The 16,109-nt window shown below is 41.6% G+C and overlaps 1 protein-coding gene and 1 long non-coding RNA gene across 2 annotated transcripts; both read right to left on the bottom strand.

The window, feature by feature from the left end:
* Positions 1-839: 839 nt before the first annotated feature.
* On the bottom strand, positions 840-1,814 carry SPERT (spermatid associated). The gene has a single exon (XM_017814986.1). It carries the CDS (start codon positions 1,812-1,814, stop codon positions 840-842), a length of 975 nt encoding a protein of 324 aa, XP_017670475.1.
* A 9,585-nt stretch (positions 1,815-11,399) lies between these two features.
* On the bottom strand, positions 11,400-13,681 carry LOC108497425. Its single transcript, XR_001874810.1, has 3 exons — positions 13,605-13,681; positions 12,178-12,256; positions 11,400-11,467 (listed from the first exon to the last, which is right to left on the bottom strand). It is a non-coding gene; the product is annotated as an uncharacterized LOC108497425 (long non-coding RNA).
* Positions 13,682-16,109: the final 2,428 nt, after the last annotated feature.

The following is a 16,109-nucleotide window of genomic DNA, read 5'->3' as shown; positions in this document are numbered from 1 at the left end:
ACTTAATGGTGAACTGCAGGCTTCCCATCAGCTGGTCTGTATGCAAGAGGGGATGGTGGCTGCTAAGCTGTACAAGATTTGAAAGCAAAGCTGAGGAAAACACGTGGCAGGGGGGCACTGCTGAATTGATGTAAATTATCAACAGTTTAAAACAAAGGAGGGAAATTATCAGACAATCAAACAAAAAGGCACTATAAGGACAAGGTGTGACAATCCTAAGAGAAGCAGCAGCAGGACCAAGGTGCAGAGAGGTCAGACGTTCTCTGCCTGCCTGCAGTGGTCTGATCAATGAGTACCCACTGGATGATAGATCAGTGCTGGTGAAGATATCGGGGCTTACCCAGAAAGAATGTGGCACATACAATGTGTTTTTCTGTGTCCCATTTTCTTTCATGGGTCCATGTCATCTGGAAGGCTACATTTTCCATAATCCACTGCTTACCCTGTATGAAAGACAGAATGCTGGTGCATGGTAGAAGATACTTCAGCCATTGAACTTGGCCATCTGTAAGAAAGTAAGTGACCACCAGAGACTCAAATTCAGCTCACAGCTGGTATCCTCAAGCATGAATTATCTTTTGAAGATCTAGGCCTTATTATCAGAAACTTTGAAAAAAAAAAAGCTGAAAAACATGATTTTTGACTCTAGGCAAATTCATGGCAGTCACCCACACCGTATAACCGGAAGGTGAAATACATCTAAGTAGTACAAGAAAGTTTCAGAATAACACAATGTTCCCCAGATGTTTTCAAGCTCTACTGGGATTTTATTAGGTTTCACAAAAAAAAAAGGAGAAAAGCTTTCCAGGAATTGAACTAGCAGGTCTTAGAACAAAGCTTCATGTGTCCCCAAGCTGATGCTTAGTTGACAGTTTCTGTCCTGCTTCTTCATACATTGGGGAAGTGATGGCAACGATCTCCTTTTCCAGCATTTCCATTTGAGCCATAATGTCTGACACAGTGTTTTTCACAGCATTCAGCTGCAGCTTCAATTTATTGTAATCCTCTTGGAAGGATCCATCCATGTCATAGAGACTGTGACAGCCCTGTTTCTCCCCAGGGAGATGGTTCTTTTTCAGGAAGTTGTGGTGGAGCTCGCATAGGTCCGGGACAACCCAGAAGATTTCATGCTTACCTGGTGTAGTTGTGGCAGAATTGGTCTTATTCTGGGTTGGAATAGTGCTCCTCTTTTTACCTTCATGTTTCTGCTGAGGGACTGGACCAGTGTTACCTTTTTCCACAACTGTGATGGTATCAGTGTTCTTCTGAAGATCTGAGGGGGCATCTTTGCTCTCTTTATGGACTGCGATAGCTTCTTGGTCTTTCCAGGTAACAGGAACTGCTTTATTCTCCTGCTGGAAATCCTCAAAGACTTTATTCTTTTCCTGAACTGCTTGGAGAGCTTTTTTGCCTGGGCTGAACTGAAAGTCTTGGAAGAATGGAAATGACTTGTTTTCGTTCTGGAGGCTTTGCTGAATAGCATCAGTGTAAATAAACCGGACAGCTTTTTTCTGTGACTGACAAAGCTCTTGTAGAGCTTTGTTTTCTTCCCAGAGCATCCTGGTTTTGATGCAGAGGACTTGGTTTTCCTGCCAGAGTGCTCTGTTCTCCTCCCAGATGCTCCACTCATTCTGTGTCTTCTTGCTAAAGAGTTTCCAGTGGTAAGGAAAGGGTGGCTGGCAGTAGATCTCATTCCCCCATTTACCATCAGTGAAGACAAACATCTGATCCCTTGGTTTCATCCGAGGGGTGATATAGTCTGTCTCAGGCTCTGTACACTGCATGCTCTGGTTCCTCAAATCAAATGCAGACATCGCCTTTCTTTAGTAAATTGAGGAGAGCTGTGTGAAAAGGCTTTTTCCAGGACTTCTGCAAGGGGCCACTGTCCACTGTCAAGGAGTAGGTGATACACTGGGACTGGAGAAACTTGATTAGGACTGAAAGAACAGGGAACACAAATGCATAGACTTACTGCCAAAATTCCAAATCAGAATCAGACTACATTAATGATAGGAACGAGCAAATAAATCAGTTCTCACAGTTGACCGTGTTGCCCCTTTGATGCTGAAAGGTAAGGAATACACCAGATACTTAACTTATAGAAGCTGAGAAAATTGGCACTGGTAGATAAAGCACCCCTATGGCAGCACTACAAGCTGTTGATAAAACCTTAGACTTTTCCTTTGTCTCTCTACCGCATTTTTATGGACCTATAAGAGAGTAAAATGCAAGAATATCTTTTGCCTCAGAACAACCTGTTCCCAAATGACTGATAGACAAACAAATTAAAAATTGTTATGAGACTGAAACAACTTTACAAAATAAAATATTTTTAAAGGATCATAGAGCAAACTGGCTTTGAGAGAAGGATTTTCTTGTTGATGTTGAGTAGCCTGTGTTAACTGGACACCACAAAAATGCTGTGGCAGTTTTGATCTTAAAATCCACAGAACTGCGAACAGGAAGAGCATGAAGTGATACACTATGCACAGATAATTTAAAACTCCAAACCACAGCCCTGGGACATCAAGACCAAGACAGCTCTGTTGCTCTTTGCATGGTTTTTTGACAAGCTCCCATCACCATGGTCCAAACACTGTCACAACCCATAGATAATTCTCCATCTTTCTTTCTCATTTCTCCTGTCACTCTTTTCTTTATATCCCTTGATAGTTCTGTTATTTTTCTTGCTTTCTAACCCTACAATAGTGATTGCTTATCTTTTTCCTACAGTCCATCTGCCTCTTTTTCGCATCATCAGAAAACTCATCTCTAAAATCCATACTGCAGAGCCTCACCTTTAATGCTTCTCATTTCAGTCACAGAAACCTCAGCTGAACACTATTCCCCCCCTTTCCTCTACCCAAAATGTTACAGCATGAATCACCTTCTAGTCAGGAGTAAACCAAGGCAAATGAAGGACTTCAGTCTTTTACATGAAAAAAAAAGCAACCCACAAAATAATCAAAAATGTTTTGTGCCAAAGAAAAGCTTATTTTCTGCAGTTTTAACCAAAATTAAATTAGTGTGATTTTCATGATGAAATTATTTGAACTGAGGTTGAACTGTTTTTATAACTAAATTGTTGGAATTCTTAGGATTTCTGCACAATGTTTCTAATGGAGCAAATGTGCCTTTTTCTAGTTAAAAAAATAAGAAAGAAGTTAGTTGTCAAATTTCAGTCAGGTCTACTCCTCTCCCCAGCTGCCCTTCTGTCCCTTGGAAAGCCTTGTTCTGCCTTTTTGTCCATGAGGAGAGTTTTACCTTCATGAATCTTGCCCTCATGTCTCTACTCCAGGCATTAAGCACGGGGTGACCACCACACACAATCTCCTCGTAGCCTCCAGCTCTGCCATCCCATTGTGCACGCTGTGTCCTATTTTTGCCCTCTCCTTTTCAAAACCTGTTGCTTCCCCCCCTTTCCCTGTCATTTTCACAAAACAGCACTGCATCTCCAGGCTCCTCCAGGTTTCTTCTGAGAGCAAATATTGATAGATACATCCTTCACCCCCTTACTAAGCTTGTCCAAATGCTTATAAAATTATTGCTTCATTTAAAATCCAAAAGTCCTTAATATAGGAGAGGGCTATTGCAATATAGGTATGGTTGAAGTAACACTTGATTTTATTGAAATAGGGTTTCCATCTGACTTTCAGTGTTGTCTTCCACATCACTGGCTGCTTAATCACATATCAGACTTGTGTTTTCATAGTATTATTCCTCTTCTAAAAGGGATTTCCCCAAAATCTCTTTTTTAGCAGTTTTGTTTTCACTTACACCACATATGTTCAGAGCCATATGTTGCTCCCTCCCTTGCACCTTTTCCCCTGCAGCCTTTCTGACCCATTCCATTCCATTGGGGTGCCCATCCCATTGAGCCATTCACTTAAGAGTTGAACTCGATGATCCTTGTGGGTTCCTTCCAACTCAGAATATTCTGTGATTCTGTTTCCCCCAACAGCCCAAAGGCAGGGTCAGAGGGCAAATCAGTAACATGGGGGAAAGACCTCTAAATATCCAGAGGAGATGCAGAAAACATCCAGCATCATAAGCCCAGACCCACCTGCCACTGCGTATGATGGACCAGCAGCTAGAGTTGTTAAAGTCACTTACAGTTAAAGTGTTAAGACAGCATATTTTCAGGATAAACAGAAATGTATAATATATACGGCCTTGAAGGACATTATCTTGGGGACAATTAAACTTGACAGTGGCTCTGTCAGCTCTTTTGCACTGCAGGGGACACATCGACCCAAGCTTCAGAGAGAGACTTCAAGTTGTCCCGCCTCCCGTATAATTTTTCCCCCATCTCTGAATAGCCCTGGGAAATGCTGGGAGCTGGGGTGGATGGGCAAGGTAGCCAGCTGCAGGGAAGCCACACAAAGTCAAGACAGGCTGGGCAATTTGATTGCACTAAATTGCACACCCAGCACATGCTCACCTTCTCACTGAAGCCAGGGCTCTTCCCTTCTCCCCATGGTACAGCCAAGCATCCCGGTCTGAGGTCCTGCTGCTGCGGAGTGTCCAAGGGTAGAGAGAGCGCACAGCAAGGGACAGTGGGGACTGACAGTGATGTGAGCACTGGCAGAGACCTTGCCCCAGATGCAGCCACCTGCCCCCACCCCCGCCCAGGGGCTGGGAGCTCCTGCACGCCCTCCTTGCACAACCCACTTCTGCACTTCTTCCCTGCTGTCATCTCAAGATTGTCTTCGATTTTTCCCAGCATTGCTCTTTTGGGTTATTTCTCATGGAAACGACCTTTCTGCTAGCTCGGCTCCCACGCCCTTTCCTGATCCCAGACTTCCTGATCTGCCTTTGATGCTCATAACTGAGAGGCATTTGGATGGATTCTTTCTCCATCACACCTGCTTAAAACAAATTTTGTTTGTATTTTGAATCTGCAAATTATATTTGTTGCTGGACTGATATTGATAAGTTCAAAAATCACATCCTTGTATGCGCTATGAGAGTTGAAGTTATTTTCCAAGGACAATGTGGGTTTGAAGTTCTTCGACTATACGTTTAAGAGCAGATTATCACTAAACCTTATTAAGAAGAAAGTAGAATATGCAGGGCATTCATGCATTGCAAGTTTAGATATTATTTGTAGCAGCTATTCTCACTTCCATGTCTTTACATTTCTAATGATCTCATTGTCTTTCTTATTTGCTACATCTTTCAGATGTGGAATTTTTTTTCTAATCAGAGTTCTTGAATAATAAATACAGCAGTTAATTTCTTTTTCAGTGAAAATTACCATGGTGACATCAGCCTCAAGGTGACTGTTATTGCTTTAGGAACTTGGAGGTACAGTTCAGCTTTGGTGTTATATGAAAATTATAAACTCAGGTATAAAATTCTTCTCTGTAATTTCTCCCTTGCTTATATTTAATCTTAGACAACAAAAAAAATCACAGATTACTATGGCAACTCCCCAGGGAGCATTCTTCTTTATTTGAGCTCCAGGATCTTGTACAGGAAAACAAAAAAACGTCCTCAAAAGAGAAAGGAAAAGATTTCAACATGGGGTGCTTGTTCTTGGCCTGCCATCAGAGGGAATTTAAGGGCACTACCCTGTGCAACCAGTTTTCAGGAGAGGTGACTGAAATGGTCAGTCTGAACTTCTGGAGAACTGAGTCTGTGGGCACTGAAAGTGACCTCAGATGAACAGTTAGAAGTCTAAGAGCTGACTAGAAACTGACTTTTAAATAGAGACAAGTGCAGCATAAGACTGATCAGCAGAGAAAGCCTGCTTAACCAAAAACCATGGAGAACTAAGTTGGTAGTGTATCTTTGCCTTTTCTTATGCAGTATTTTTCTTAAAGTTGTGTAAAGTTCTTCTGGCAAGTCATTTATTTGCTGAAAATTATGAATTCAAATGCCAGTACATTTAAATCAAATTTAGTGAATATCATGAAATATGTTTATGCGCACATCAGAATTGGAAATGCTGCAACAGCTCACTGAAGAATTTTTTGTAGCAGCTACACTGATTTCTGAGCTGGACTCCCGAAAGGACTGAGATGTCATTCACAAGATTATAAAGGCAGAAATAATGCTGAGTGTGTTCCCCTCCCTGCCAAGAGACAAGCAACTTCTGCTCTGTAAGAAGGGTTTGACCTGACTTCCCAGCTGAGTGCTTTGTCCAGAGCTTCAAATTACTCAATTTCCCAAAGATGTTTCACTATACAAAGAATTAAATATTAATTGGAATCAAAGCCATATTCCCCATCCCACCCACACACCTTATATCAGGCTGTTCAGCTGACTTTGTTGTCCTTCTTCTTGGAAGTTATCTGGTTTTAGAAAGGATTCAGTGGGAGAGAGTGTATGACCCCAGACACATTTATATAATTCTCCATGTTCCATGCTGGGGTGCAAGAGGTCATCCAGTGATGGGTTGAAAGCAAGGGGGAAGAGTGAGGTCTGAACTGCTGCCACGAAGATATTGCAAGACCCTGTAGAACCCATACTAGCCTCCCTCCTAGTGGAAATGGTGGCATGTACCTGCAGTAAAGTTCATCCCTTTCCTTTCTTTGCGTTTGGGTTAGAAGACCTGTCAAAGTGCTTGCACTAATAATAATCTTTTGGTTTTTTTAGTAAAAGTATAATGTTTCTTTGAATTTTGAGCATCTTCTCTCTTTTTCTATGCTCATAAATATGCTATATTCCCAAATATTTATTTGATGAAACCAAAGGCATGTGCTGCCACTTTTTACCATCCCAAACACATTCGTTCTTCTGAAATGCCAGCCTCTGTTCATGTCAATGCAGTCTGGTCTCACCACACACTCATTCACTGTTCTCCAGTGCATTAAGCCTGGATGCAAATCCCACCTAGTCACTAAAAAGCCTCTTGCATACTTGAGTGCTCTTGAATCATATCCTGACCTCAGTAACTAGATAGGGAGTAAAAATGATGTTTTTTCAGTTTTTGAGGCAGTGAAGTCTCTGGAGGGAGATGTGGTGATATCTTAGCATAGTATTTTTCCCAGGGAGAGATGAGTGCCCTTCGTCAGCAGTGTAAAAATCAGTAATGAAAAACTCCAGATCAGTTTTTTTTGAGACAGATAAATGGCTTGAGGGACACACCTATGTCAACCTCTATTTAGACTAATTGTCCTTCCAGTGTCACCATCACAAAGCTGCGTTTGCCTTGGTATAACCCTCATACATCCAATACCATGCAAACACCAAACTCTGCACATTCCTGTCAACACTGGGTCAGTTGAGGGCTGAAACAAAAGGTAGAAATATCTACTTTCGTACCTTCTCTCTGATTCTATTTTCATTTTAGATATTGGGCAAGTCATCTGTTCCCATACCCCCATTTCCTCAGGTTCTCAGAGAGTTTGGGATACTGACTTTCTGATGCAAGTGTCAAGAGAAATTAATTTTTACTTTTAAAGTGCCTTGAACATGAAAGTATGACAGTAAAGAAGCCCTACATGCTACTTTTATTTATATCCATGATTGTAATACACACATTCTTTACAAGGTGAAGCAAAACATTTAACTTTTGCTAATAAGTGACATCTTACAGACATGTCAGGCTTTGTGTTGTTCCACCTTAGATCTCATTCCCACTTTGCTTTCTTTCTACTTCAGCTACAAATATTTCAAAAATTTCATCAAAACCCTGTGCAGTCTCTTGGTCAACTCTAAGCCATCGCCTGTCAACACTATTCCTTTGTGCTGTGCCTCTGTGATATACTGCTTGTGAGCCTTGCCAACAAAACACAGCCGAACTGCTGTATCACTCTCCTAGTTCTGCCTGATCAGATCAAAATTTACAGAGCACTCTGTGCTGCTGGAACAGCCCATTAGTAGTTTATTGTTGATTAAATACTAGAAGAAATTATCATTGGTGCACTTTTTTCAGTTCTGCAGGCAGAGGCACGCTCACCACAGCGGATGGAGGGGCAGAGCTTACATTGCGCCCAGAGGAGTTCCTTGGTCTTTCTGTACACAGGGACAATTTGGATTGGTACAGTCACCTCAATGTGCCACACATGACCAGGAGGTATCCCACATGGCCTGCAAAGGACACTCTGAGAGGCAGGCCTGCCACCAGGATGTGCTGAACACACTGTCCCTGACCTCTGATACTCACAGACCCCAAACAGCAATAGGCAGTGGTGTTCAGGCAACAGACTTGAGCCCTTCATGGTTTGTCAGCCAAGTGATGCTTGGGCCCTCATTACTGCACTGATTAGTTCCCTGCTGACTGCAGTAGAGCTTAAACACTTTACTGTCCTGTAGGTATTACATGTAGACATCTCAAAGTAGCTGTCTACAGTTTGGAGGTGAATTCTTCCTGGCCCTCAGTGTTGTTGGATATGATGTGCCACTTCCTAAAGGCGTAGCTGTCTCTCCCTGCAGTGAGTGCTGAGGAGTCTGCAGCTGTTAGCCTCCTCAATTAAGGTGGTTAAAACAGAGACTCACACCCCAGAAGAGAGCTCCAGCTCAGCTTGGCTCACACATGCACCGTATAAGGGAAGGTGTTGCCGAGCCAACAACTGCTGCATGGCCTGGGACACCTAAAGGGGATCAGCTTTGCAGAACAGAAAAGAACTGTCTCTTCTTGACAAGGATTAAAAAAACTACGTGCAAAATTCCTGTCTCTCATGGGCACCAAGCAAGATGCTGCTAAAATTGTGGGAACAGGAGGAACATTCCATTTCACGTGCAGAGGCAGGAGCTGTGAGTCTTGGTGAGTAGAATAGAACACGAGAGCACAGACTTGAGCTGTGATGTCCTGCAAACATGCAAGATTTGGGAGTTGAGGGCATTTCAGCTCATGCTGAACACAGCAGTTCCTCCACATGACAAGTATCTCTGGGCGAGAGGAAAAGTCAGTGGTTCCATTCCTGATTGACAGGGAGAAAATTGAGAGTTCAAGCTTGTTAAATAATCTCTAATAGTGATTTATGGGGTCCTGTACATTTTAATCTAAAAAAAAAAATTAAAATCATCTAATTAGCTAAGTGTGTAATCCTGTATATTAATTGTCTATTAGCCACTTCTTAATTATAACGGAATGGTTATCAAATAACATGTGATGTCCACGTCGCACCAATTAAGTCATTATCAGACTAGCTCCTACTTTAATAAGGATCTGTTTAACTGAAGTCTAACCATTTCATTTTATTTTAAAAGCAGTACAGAAGAGGAAACAAACACCTTAAAAAAGTAATATCCTATTAGGACTTAAGAGACACTGTACTGTAAAAAATGATACATGAAGAATCATGAAACCAACATAAAAATTCCATTCAGACACTAATCCAAGGATTTATCAAGGAACCTGAAAACCCAGACCTTGTGTTTAAGTTTCTCAGAGCTCCTTATTCATCCACGCAGACCTTCCGGCATTTTTGCCTGACTTCCTCTTTGTTGGGATGTATTGCTTCTGAGCTTGGAGGAGGTGATCCTTGATTAATAACCAACTTTCCTCTTTGGCTTCTCTATCATTTGGAGAAGGAATTTATTATCAGTGCATTCCAGGAACATCCTGGATCATTAATGTCCTGCTGTGTTGTTCCTCCAACAGATATAATGGATGAAGTTCCTCCTAAGGACCATGGCTTGTGAACATGAGGCCACTCCTACCTGTCTACAGAACAACTCATCCACTCAGTCTTCCTGGTCAGGCAGCCTGGAGTAGACACCCACTGTAATGTCACTTATCCCTGCTCTCCCTTTAATCCTAGCCCATAAGCTCTCAGTTGGTTCCTCATCCATTCCTAGGCAGAGCTCCATGCACTCCAGCTAGTCATTGACATAGAGGCTGACACACTCCCTTCTCATCTGCACATCCTGTCCTCCCTGAAGAGCCTGTATCCCTTCATTCCAACACTCCAGTCACAGAAGCCATCCCATCCCATCTCCAGGAAGCCAATAAGATCACAGCCCTGCAGGTATGCATACTTCTGTAATTCCTTTTGTTTATTCCCCATGCTTTTGATAGAGACATTTAAATTGGGTCCCCCATTAAGCTGACTTACTGGCTGGAGTGGCCAGAATCACACTGTGCTGCTCTTCAGGTGCTTTCCTGCTGACCTGGGATCCCTCTCTAGGTTCTGAGCATCTCTGGCTGGCACTGGCATCAAACTGGTAGGAGTGGATAGATTGAGGTTTCCCTCCCCTGGTAACATTAGTTTAAAGCGCTCTTCACTAGCTTGTCAAGCCTATGACCAAAGGTGCTCTTCCCCTTCTCTGACAGACGAACCCCATCAGCTCCCAGTAGACCAGGTTTCTCAAAGTGAGTCCCATGACCTAAGTAGCCGAACCTCTGGCTGTGGCACCAGTGTTGTAACCATTTGTTGATTCTTCAAAATCAACTGGCCCTTTCAAATCACTTCCCTTTGACCAGGAGGCCTGAGCATCTTAGAGGAGCACTGTACCCCAGAGATACCATTTCTAAAAATTATGAACAGTCACTCCTAAGATTTTATATAGACTCTTCTCCCCCTTTCTGATTACTCATGTTTCATTTTCCACGAAATTTTGAAATAGCTTACTTGGTCTTGTACCCGTGTTCTGACAGGCAAACATTGCTCAGTACAACTCTCTCAGTCTTTATGGGCATGCAAGATTTGTTCTCCCGTTACGTTATCACTAGATCTGCAGAAGCAGACTTCTAACAGGGCACAGAACCCACCCGGTAATCTTATTAAAAATCAGATTTGGCATTCAGAATCAGTCTTTGCCTAGTGGGTTTCTCAAATGGTAGCTCTGTCACCTGAGTTTTGCAAAAATCTCTGCACCCAGCTTCAAGGACTGTCCTTCCACAGCATTTTTGCCTGCCATAGCACCCAGATTTTTACTGAAGCTGATGGGCTTGTGCAAAGCAAGCATCCTAGGAAAAATATAAGTATCTTGAAGGATCTCTGAAGCTTAATGCCAGACAGTGCACTTTTGCCAAACTAGATATTCAAAAAGCACATGAAGAAAAAAAAAAAGAAAATATAGGCTCATAACTAAACTTCAGATGTAGAGTGGCACTGAAAGAAGACTATTTCAAGCTCTGTGGAGCCACTGGTTTACCTTTTCTAGCATGTATCATGCTTTGATGGGCCATGGCACACTTTACTTAGAGGAACACAGTTTTAACACCTGCTCATCTCAGGATTTAAATTGCTGCCAGAGTACTCTTTTAATGGTATGCCTAAAGAATAGAGGTTTCCATGATGAAAAAAGAGAATAAACAGTTAGATCCCAGGTACTATTGTTAAGCACACCTAGGAACAGTTAAAGAGGCAATTGTAGAAATGTTATGCAACCCCTAGGAATGATTTTATGCCACAGAAGCAGCCCTTCTTACCCATTTCCTTCATCTTTTAATCTACAGTCTGTGATGGGGTGAATAGAGGTTATAAAAGTTTTGCAAAACTACCTGCAGACATCTGTGCAAATTTGGGGTCACTGTCTGTCCAAATGCTCTGTGGTGGAACTTGAAAAATAACTGGAACCAGAACACACATCCACTTAGAGAAATGCAAAGAGAAAGAAACAGGTTAACCTGTCTTCATATGTGTCTGGAGGATATCATTAACATTAATGTAGTCATAAAGCAGCACCTGCTGGCTCAATGCAGCAAATCTTTGCCTACTACCAATTAACTCTTCAAAAAATAATAGAGAACAGTTTTTGCCCTTCTGCCCCAAGCACAATAACTTGTTTCCTGCTAAGCATTGTTAATTATTATGTCCCTGCTGCTCTGCCTTGCTCAAATGAACAGCCCCATGAGTGGCATAAGCTTCATAGCAAGGTGTATCTCAGCAGGAGCAAGTGCAGAATTATTGAGCTTTAAAAAATATTACACTACCTTTTATTACTATTGTTGTTCCTTACTTGGTGTAGAGCTTTTACTCTTAACCACTCACAAGGAAAAACCCACACATCTGTGAGATACTGGATCCAAATCTCACTGAATTATTGATATGGGTCGGAGGTAAGGCTGCCTTATCGCATAAGGCCTGCTGAGAGCACATGGCAGAGTCGAAAGGTCCTGCAGTGGACATGGCTGAGCCCAGGCAGAGCACATGGCATCACTGAAGGCCCTGCAGCCAGACTGTCAGTCAAGGCAGACCTGCCTGGTAACCCACCCACACCACACCCCTGCAGCCCGCGACTGCCTACAGCATAACTCACTCTGGCCTGGAAGACACTGACCAGATATCCTGCCTGGGAGGGAAAATTGAACTCTATAAATACATGAGACTCCATACGAGCTCGCTCTCTCTCTTCTCTCCTGCAACGTGAACCATGTGAACCATCAGATCTTGTCGATAACCATTTTTTCTTTTCTCTCTCTCTCTCTTTTCTCTTGCTGCCCGCACCATGTGAATCATCGAATCTTGTCATAAACCATTTTTCCTTTCCTCTCTCTGCTTCTCTCTTTCTTCTCTCTTTAACCTTTTAATCTGTTTTCTTCTTTTACTCTTTTCCTTCTCTTATGGGTAACTTAAAATCAATGAGTTGAGTTTTACTAAAGCTGGTATACTGATTGTTTGTAGTGGGTGTAATGGGTCTTTGTGCTGAGTGTTTTAGTCAAACATTTTTTCTTGGTTGTATTTTACTCCTGTAAAATCTTTTGCCAAAATATCTTATTTTTCTCACTAAATTAAAAGAATTTCTCTTAGAGAAGAGTGTGTGACTCTTTCTCCGGATGCTAATTCAAGGTTATAATGAACCAAAAGGCTTTCAAAAAGTCTTAAATAAAATGCAACTGCTCTGGGCAGCTTATGGCTTAAAATCTGGCTTAAAAAGTGTAACAACATCTCTATCAAAGAACAGATCTCACCTAGGTGAAGGGACAAACTCCATGAAGATGTTCCCATTGCAGTAATGTCAATGATTCAGTGAGCAAAGTCTGAGAAAAAGGCTTATGTGAGGCAAGTTGTGTGATGAGATGGGGAGAGACACTCCTCAAAAAAATCTGCAACCCTGTTCTGCATTGCTAAATGTGAACTACAGTCAGATTGCTGATGGGAAGAGTGAAGGTGAAAGTGACCCTTCTTCTGTGGTTAAGTGTGACAGGTCTGTGACTATGCAGCTGGACATTAGCTGTGTGCCACTAGCTTTCACATGTCCTTGGTTCTCCTTCAGTGGCCTTTTTAAATCAGCTCTTCTCCAGTCGATGCAACCGCCCCTTGTGCAAGGTTTCTGATATGGTGTCCAACAAGGTCACATACATAAGCTTTGGATCTCTGATTTACAGTGTAAGAGACACTGTCTCTTCTGCAAGGTGTCTCTTACAGCATGTCATGTTATATGACTGAGCTGCTAGCCATGTCAGGTGTCCCTCCTGGTCTGAGCAGAGTTGGCTGTATAAGAAGCAAAGTTAAGCTGCTTCTGCTTAGGAAAAAGATAGCTCTTTTCTTTCCACCTGTATACAGGGATGAGTTGGCAGAAAAATGTGATACCTATTAAAATATTTTGCATGGTATTTAACCTGAAAATTGTGGTAGAGACCATAATCCATCTAAACTTTCTGTACAAAATAAACATACAATTTGTGATAGTCATTAACACCGCTTTGCATAACATAAATACTGAGGTTACACATTGTGCTGATGTTACTCTTCCTCTTCTCTTACCAAAATCACTTTCTGCATAGACAGAGTATCAGGAATCTGATTTACTGTTCATGCTTGTCAGAGCATGCCAGGTGATCACAGACCAAGTACCATGGTGCTCATTGCTGAATGGAAAAACACCGAGGACGCTGGTTCCTGTACTTACAATAGAAAGACAGAAATGTGTAAATAGTTCCTATTTAAAGCCAAGTTGTCATTAGTGCCTGATTGTATGTTTATTCACAAGTTTGAACTGCATGGAAAAGAATTGTTGTTCTGGCTGACAAATCTCCATCAGCCCTTCTTTTATGAGACAATCAAGTTTTTCCAGAGCTATGAAATGCTTTGTATTATTTGCTGCTGTGATTTTCAAATCTTCTGTATCTAACAAGGTACCTGGAGACTGCCCTCCTGTTTCTAGCAAAGATTTCTACCTGACACTAATAGGAATATTGCATCTCAAAACCACCTTTTGGAGACAGAAAGGGGAAGTCCAGTGACCTGGGAAGCCTCATATGAAATGATTAAACCAAAGCCTGTCATCATCTTACAGACATGTCATCAGCCCATATCTCCCTCACCTTTCACCTCAGTGTTGATTAGTTTCTTCTACAAGTCTCATCACAAGTATTGATGAATGACAGAAAAAAGGTATTTCTGTGGCTTGTGGGCCAATTTTTTGCAATGCATCTTTATCTACTTTGCCTGATTGATCAAAGATACCATTATCTGCTGTACTCCACAGTCTCATTGACTAGGCGCAGCCTTGCTAACCCCGAGCCTTCAGAAATCATAAAGCTTGCTAAAATTAAAATTAAAAAAAGGGGCATTCTCCCTTGTTCACTTCTGGATTCAGGATCTTTATAGAGGTCAAATTTCCTTCTTACCCCTGGGAGAAGGTACTTTCTTTCTAATGACAGCGGATGTTGTCCTGCAAATAATGAGACATCTGCCTAATTATTTATCTTTGTTTTGTCATATTTACCTTTGTTCTGTAATTTTCTTCCCAGAAAGAGCTTACTTGTTATATAAGTAAAAGACTACACCATGAGCATCTATTTCATGCAACTTCACCTCAGAAGAGAAAAGCAGACAGACTAGACAGTAGCTACCTCCAGCTCCTCTGGCCAGTGTGATTGTTAGCAGACCTTGCAGTCCTCTCTGTTCTGTTACCTGCCAATATCTCAATTTCCTTCTCTTTACACTGGCACCATGCCACCAAATACTGAGCCCTTAGAAACTGTCTCCAGTCACCTCCATTTACACCTACACATAACCCTCATTTCCTCTTTTGAGAAAGCCCCAGGCAGTACTGTTTAAAGGCAAAAATTCAGATGCAATAAATGTGCTTGAGCAAATGAGATCAGAAATTGCTTACCATGTTGTTGAAACACATCATCTTTGATGCACAACCACCGCCAATGCACAGACATACCTGGGTGATGATTAGGGCTGAGCTGCAGATCTCCTGGGAGGTCTGCTAAAGAAACCACTTCTGAGATGTAAGTGAATGCTAATACCAGGTGAAACTATTATCTTTCTTGGGATACCTGTGTTCTTAGAGAGGAAAACAGCACTGGAAGCATAGACACTCACAGAAATCTGAAGCAGCATTCTCTCTGCATTATGCATGTAAAACATCAGTACCTGAGAAATAACATCACACAACCTTTTTTTTTTTTTTCTCCCAAACAACAGAATCACTGAAATACTTCCTAAATAAAGGACAGCAGATGTGGGTAACAAAAGTTGAACAAATATCTGGTCAGAACACGAAGTTTATTAAAAAGATAGCTGTTTTAAATGCCTTGTCATTTGCATATACATATAAAATAAATGATAGAGATAGTGGTTCTTCATTATACTGACATCTTTTTGTATTGTGTCTGAGAAACCACAGGTACAAGTTCACATACATGTCACTGCGCAAAGTGCTTGTAGTAATCATTTTCATGGGGAAAAATAAGCAGTTGCAGGATCATATATTTTCTGTCGTGAATTCAGTTAATGCACACATCAATCAGATTGTCAAAGCTGTTTCCAGCCCATGACTGGATATTTCCAGCTTTGACATGTTATATCAAGGAGAACCAGAATCCTTGAAACATAATTTTATCATACACTCTCTCTCTCTCTCTCTCTCTCTCTCTATTTACTGCTTGTTTCCCATATTCAACTTCCCTAGTAAATTCTTTATATCATTTGCAGCTGCTTCAGAATTCCACAGTCACCAGCTCATTAGCAACATAAAGATCCCATTCTTCTGAGAGCCTTCCCTGGGTTTCCCCCAAAATTTACAAGGACTAAGATTTCCACTATTCAGGTGGGTTTAACTATCACATCCTTCTAACCTAAATTGCTCTGGCATTCCTTCATGCATTTGCACATTACTGTCTAATGTCTTTCATCCAATTTCAAGAATGTACCATTCTTCTTTCTTATCCTTGTTTTTCATTGTTATTCCCTTTTGCACTTGATGACTCAGTGTCTGGCTGGTCATAATTTGTTGATTATGAGCTGTGTCTC

The sequence above is a fragment of the Lepidothrix coronata genome, unplaced genomic scaffold (assembly GCF_001604755.1).
Source record: "Lepidothrix coronata isolate B3197 unplaced genomic scaffold, Lepidothrix_coronata-1.0 Scaffold48, whole genome shotgun sequence".
NCBI lineage: Eukaryota > Metazoa > Chordata > Aves > Passeriformes > Pipridae > Lepidothrix > Lepidothrix coronata.
Note: the sequence above shows the minus strand (reverse complement) of the source record. Positions and strands in the feature narration are given on the sequence as shown.

What these genes read in the sequence shown, in the direction of transcription:
- SPERT (XM_017814986.1), bottom strand. Translation starts at nt 1,814, where the DNA reads ATGTCTGCATTTGATTTGAGGAACCAGAGCATGCAGTGTACAGAGCCT.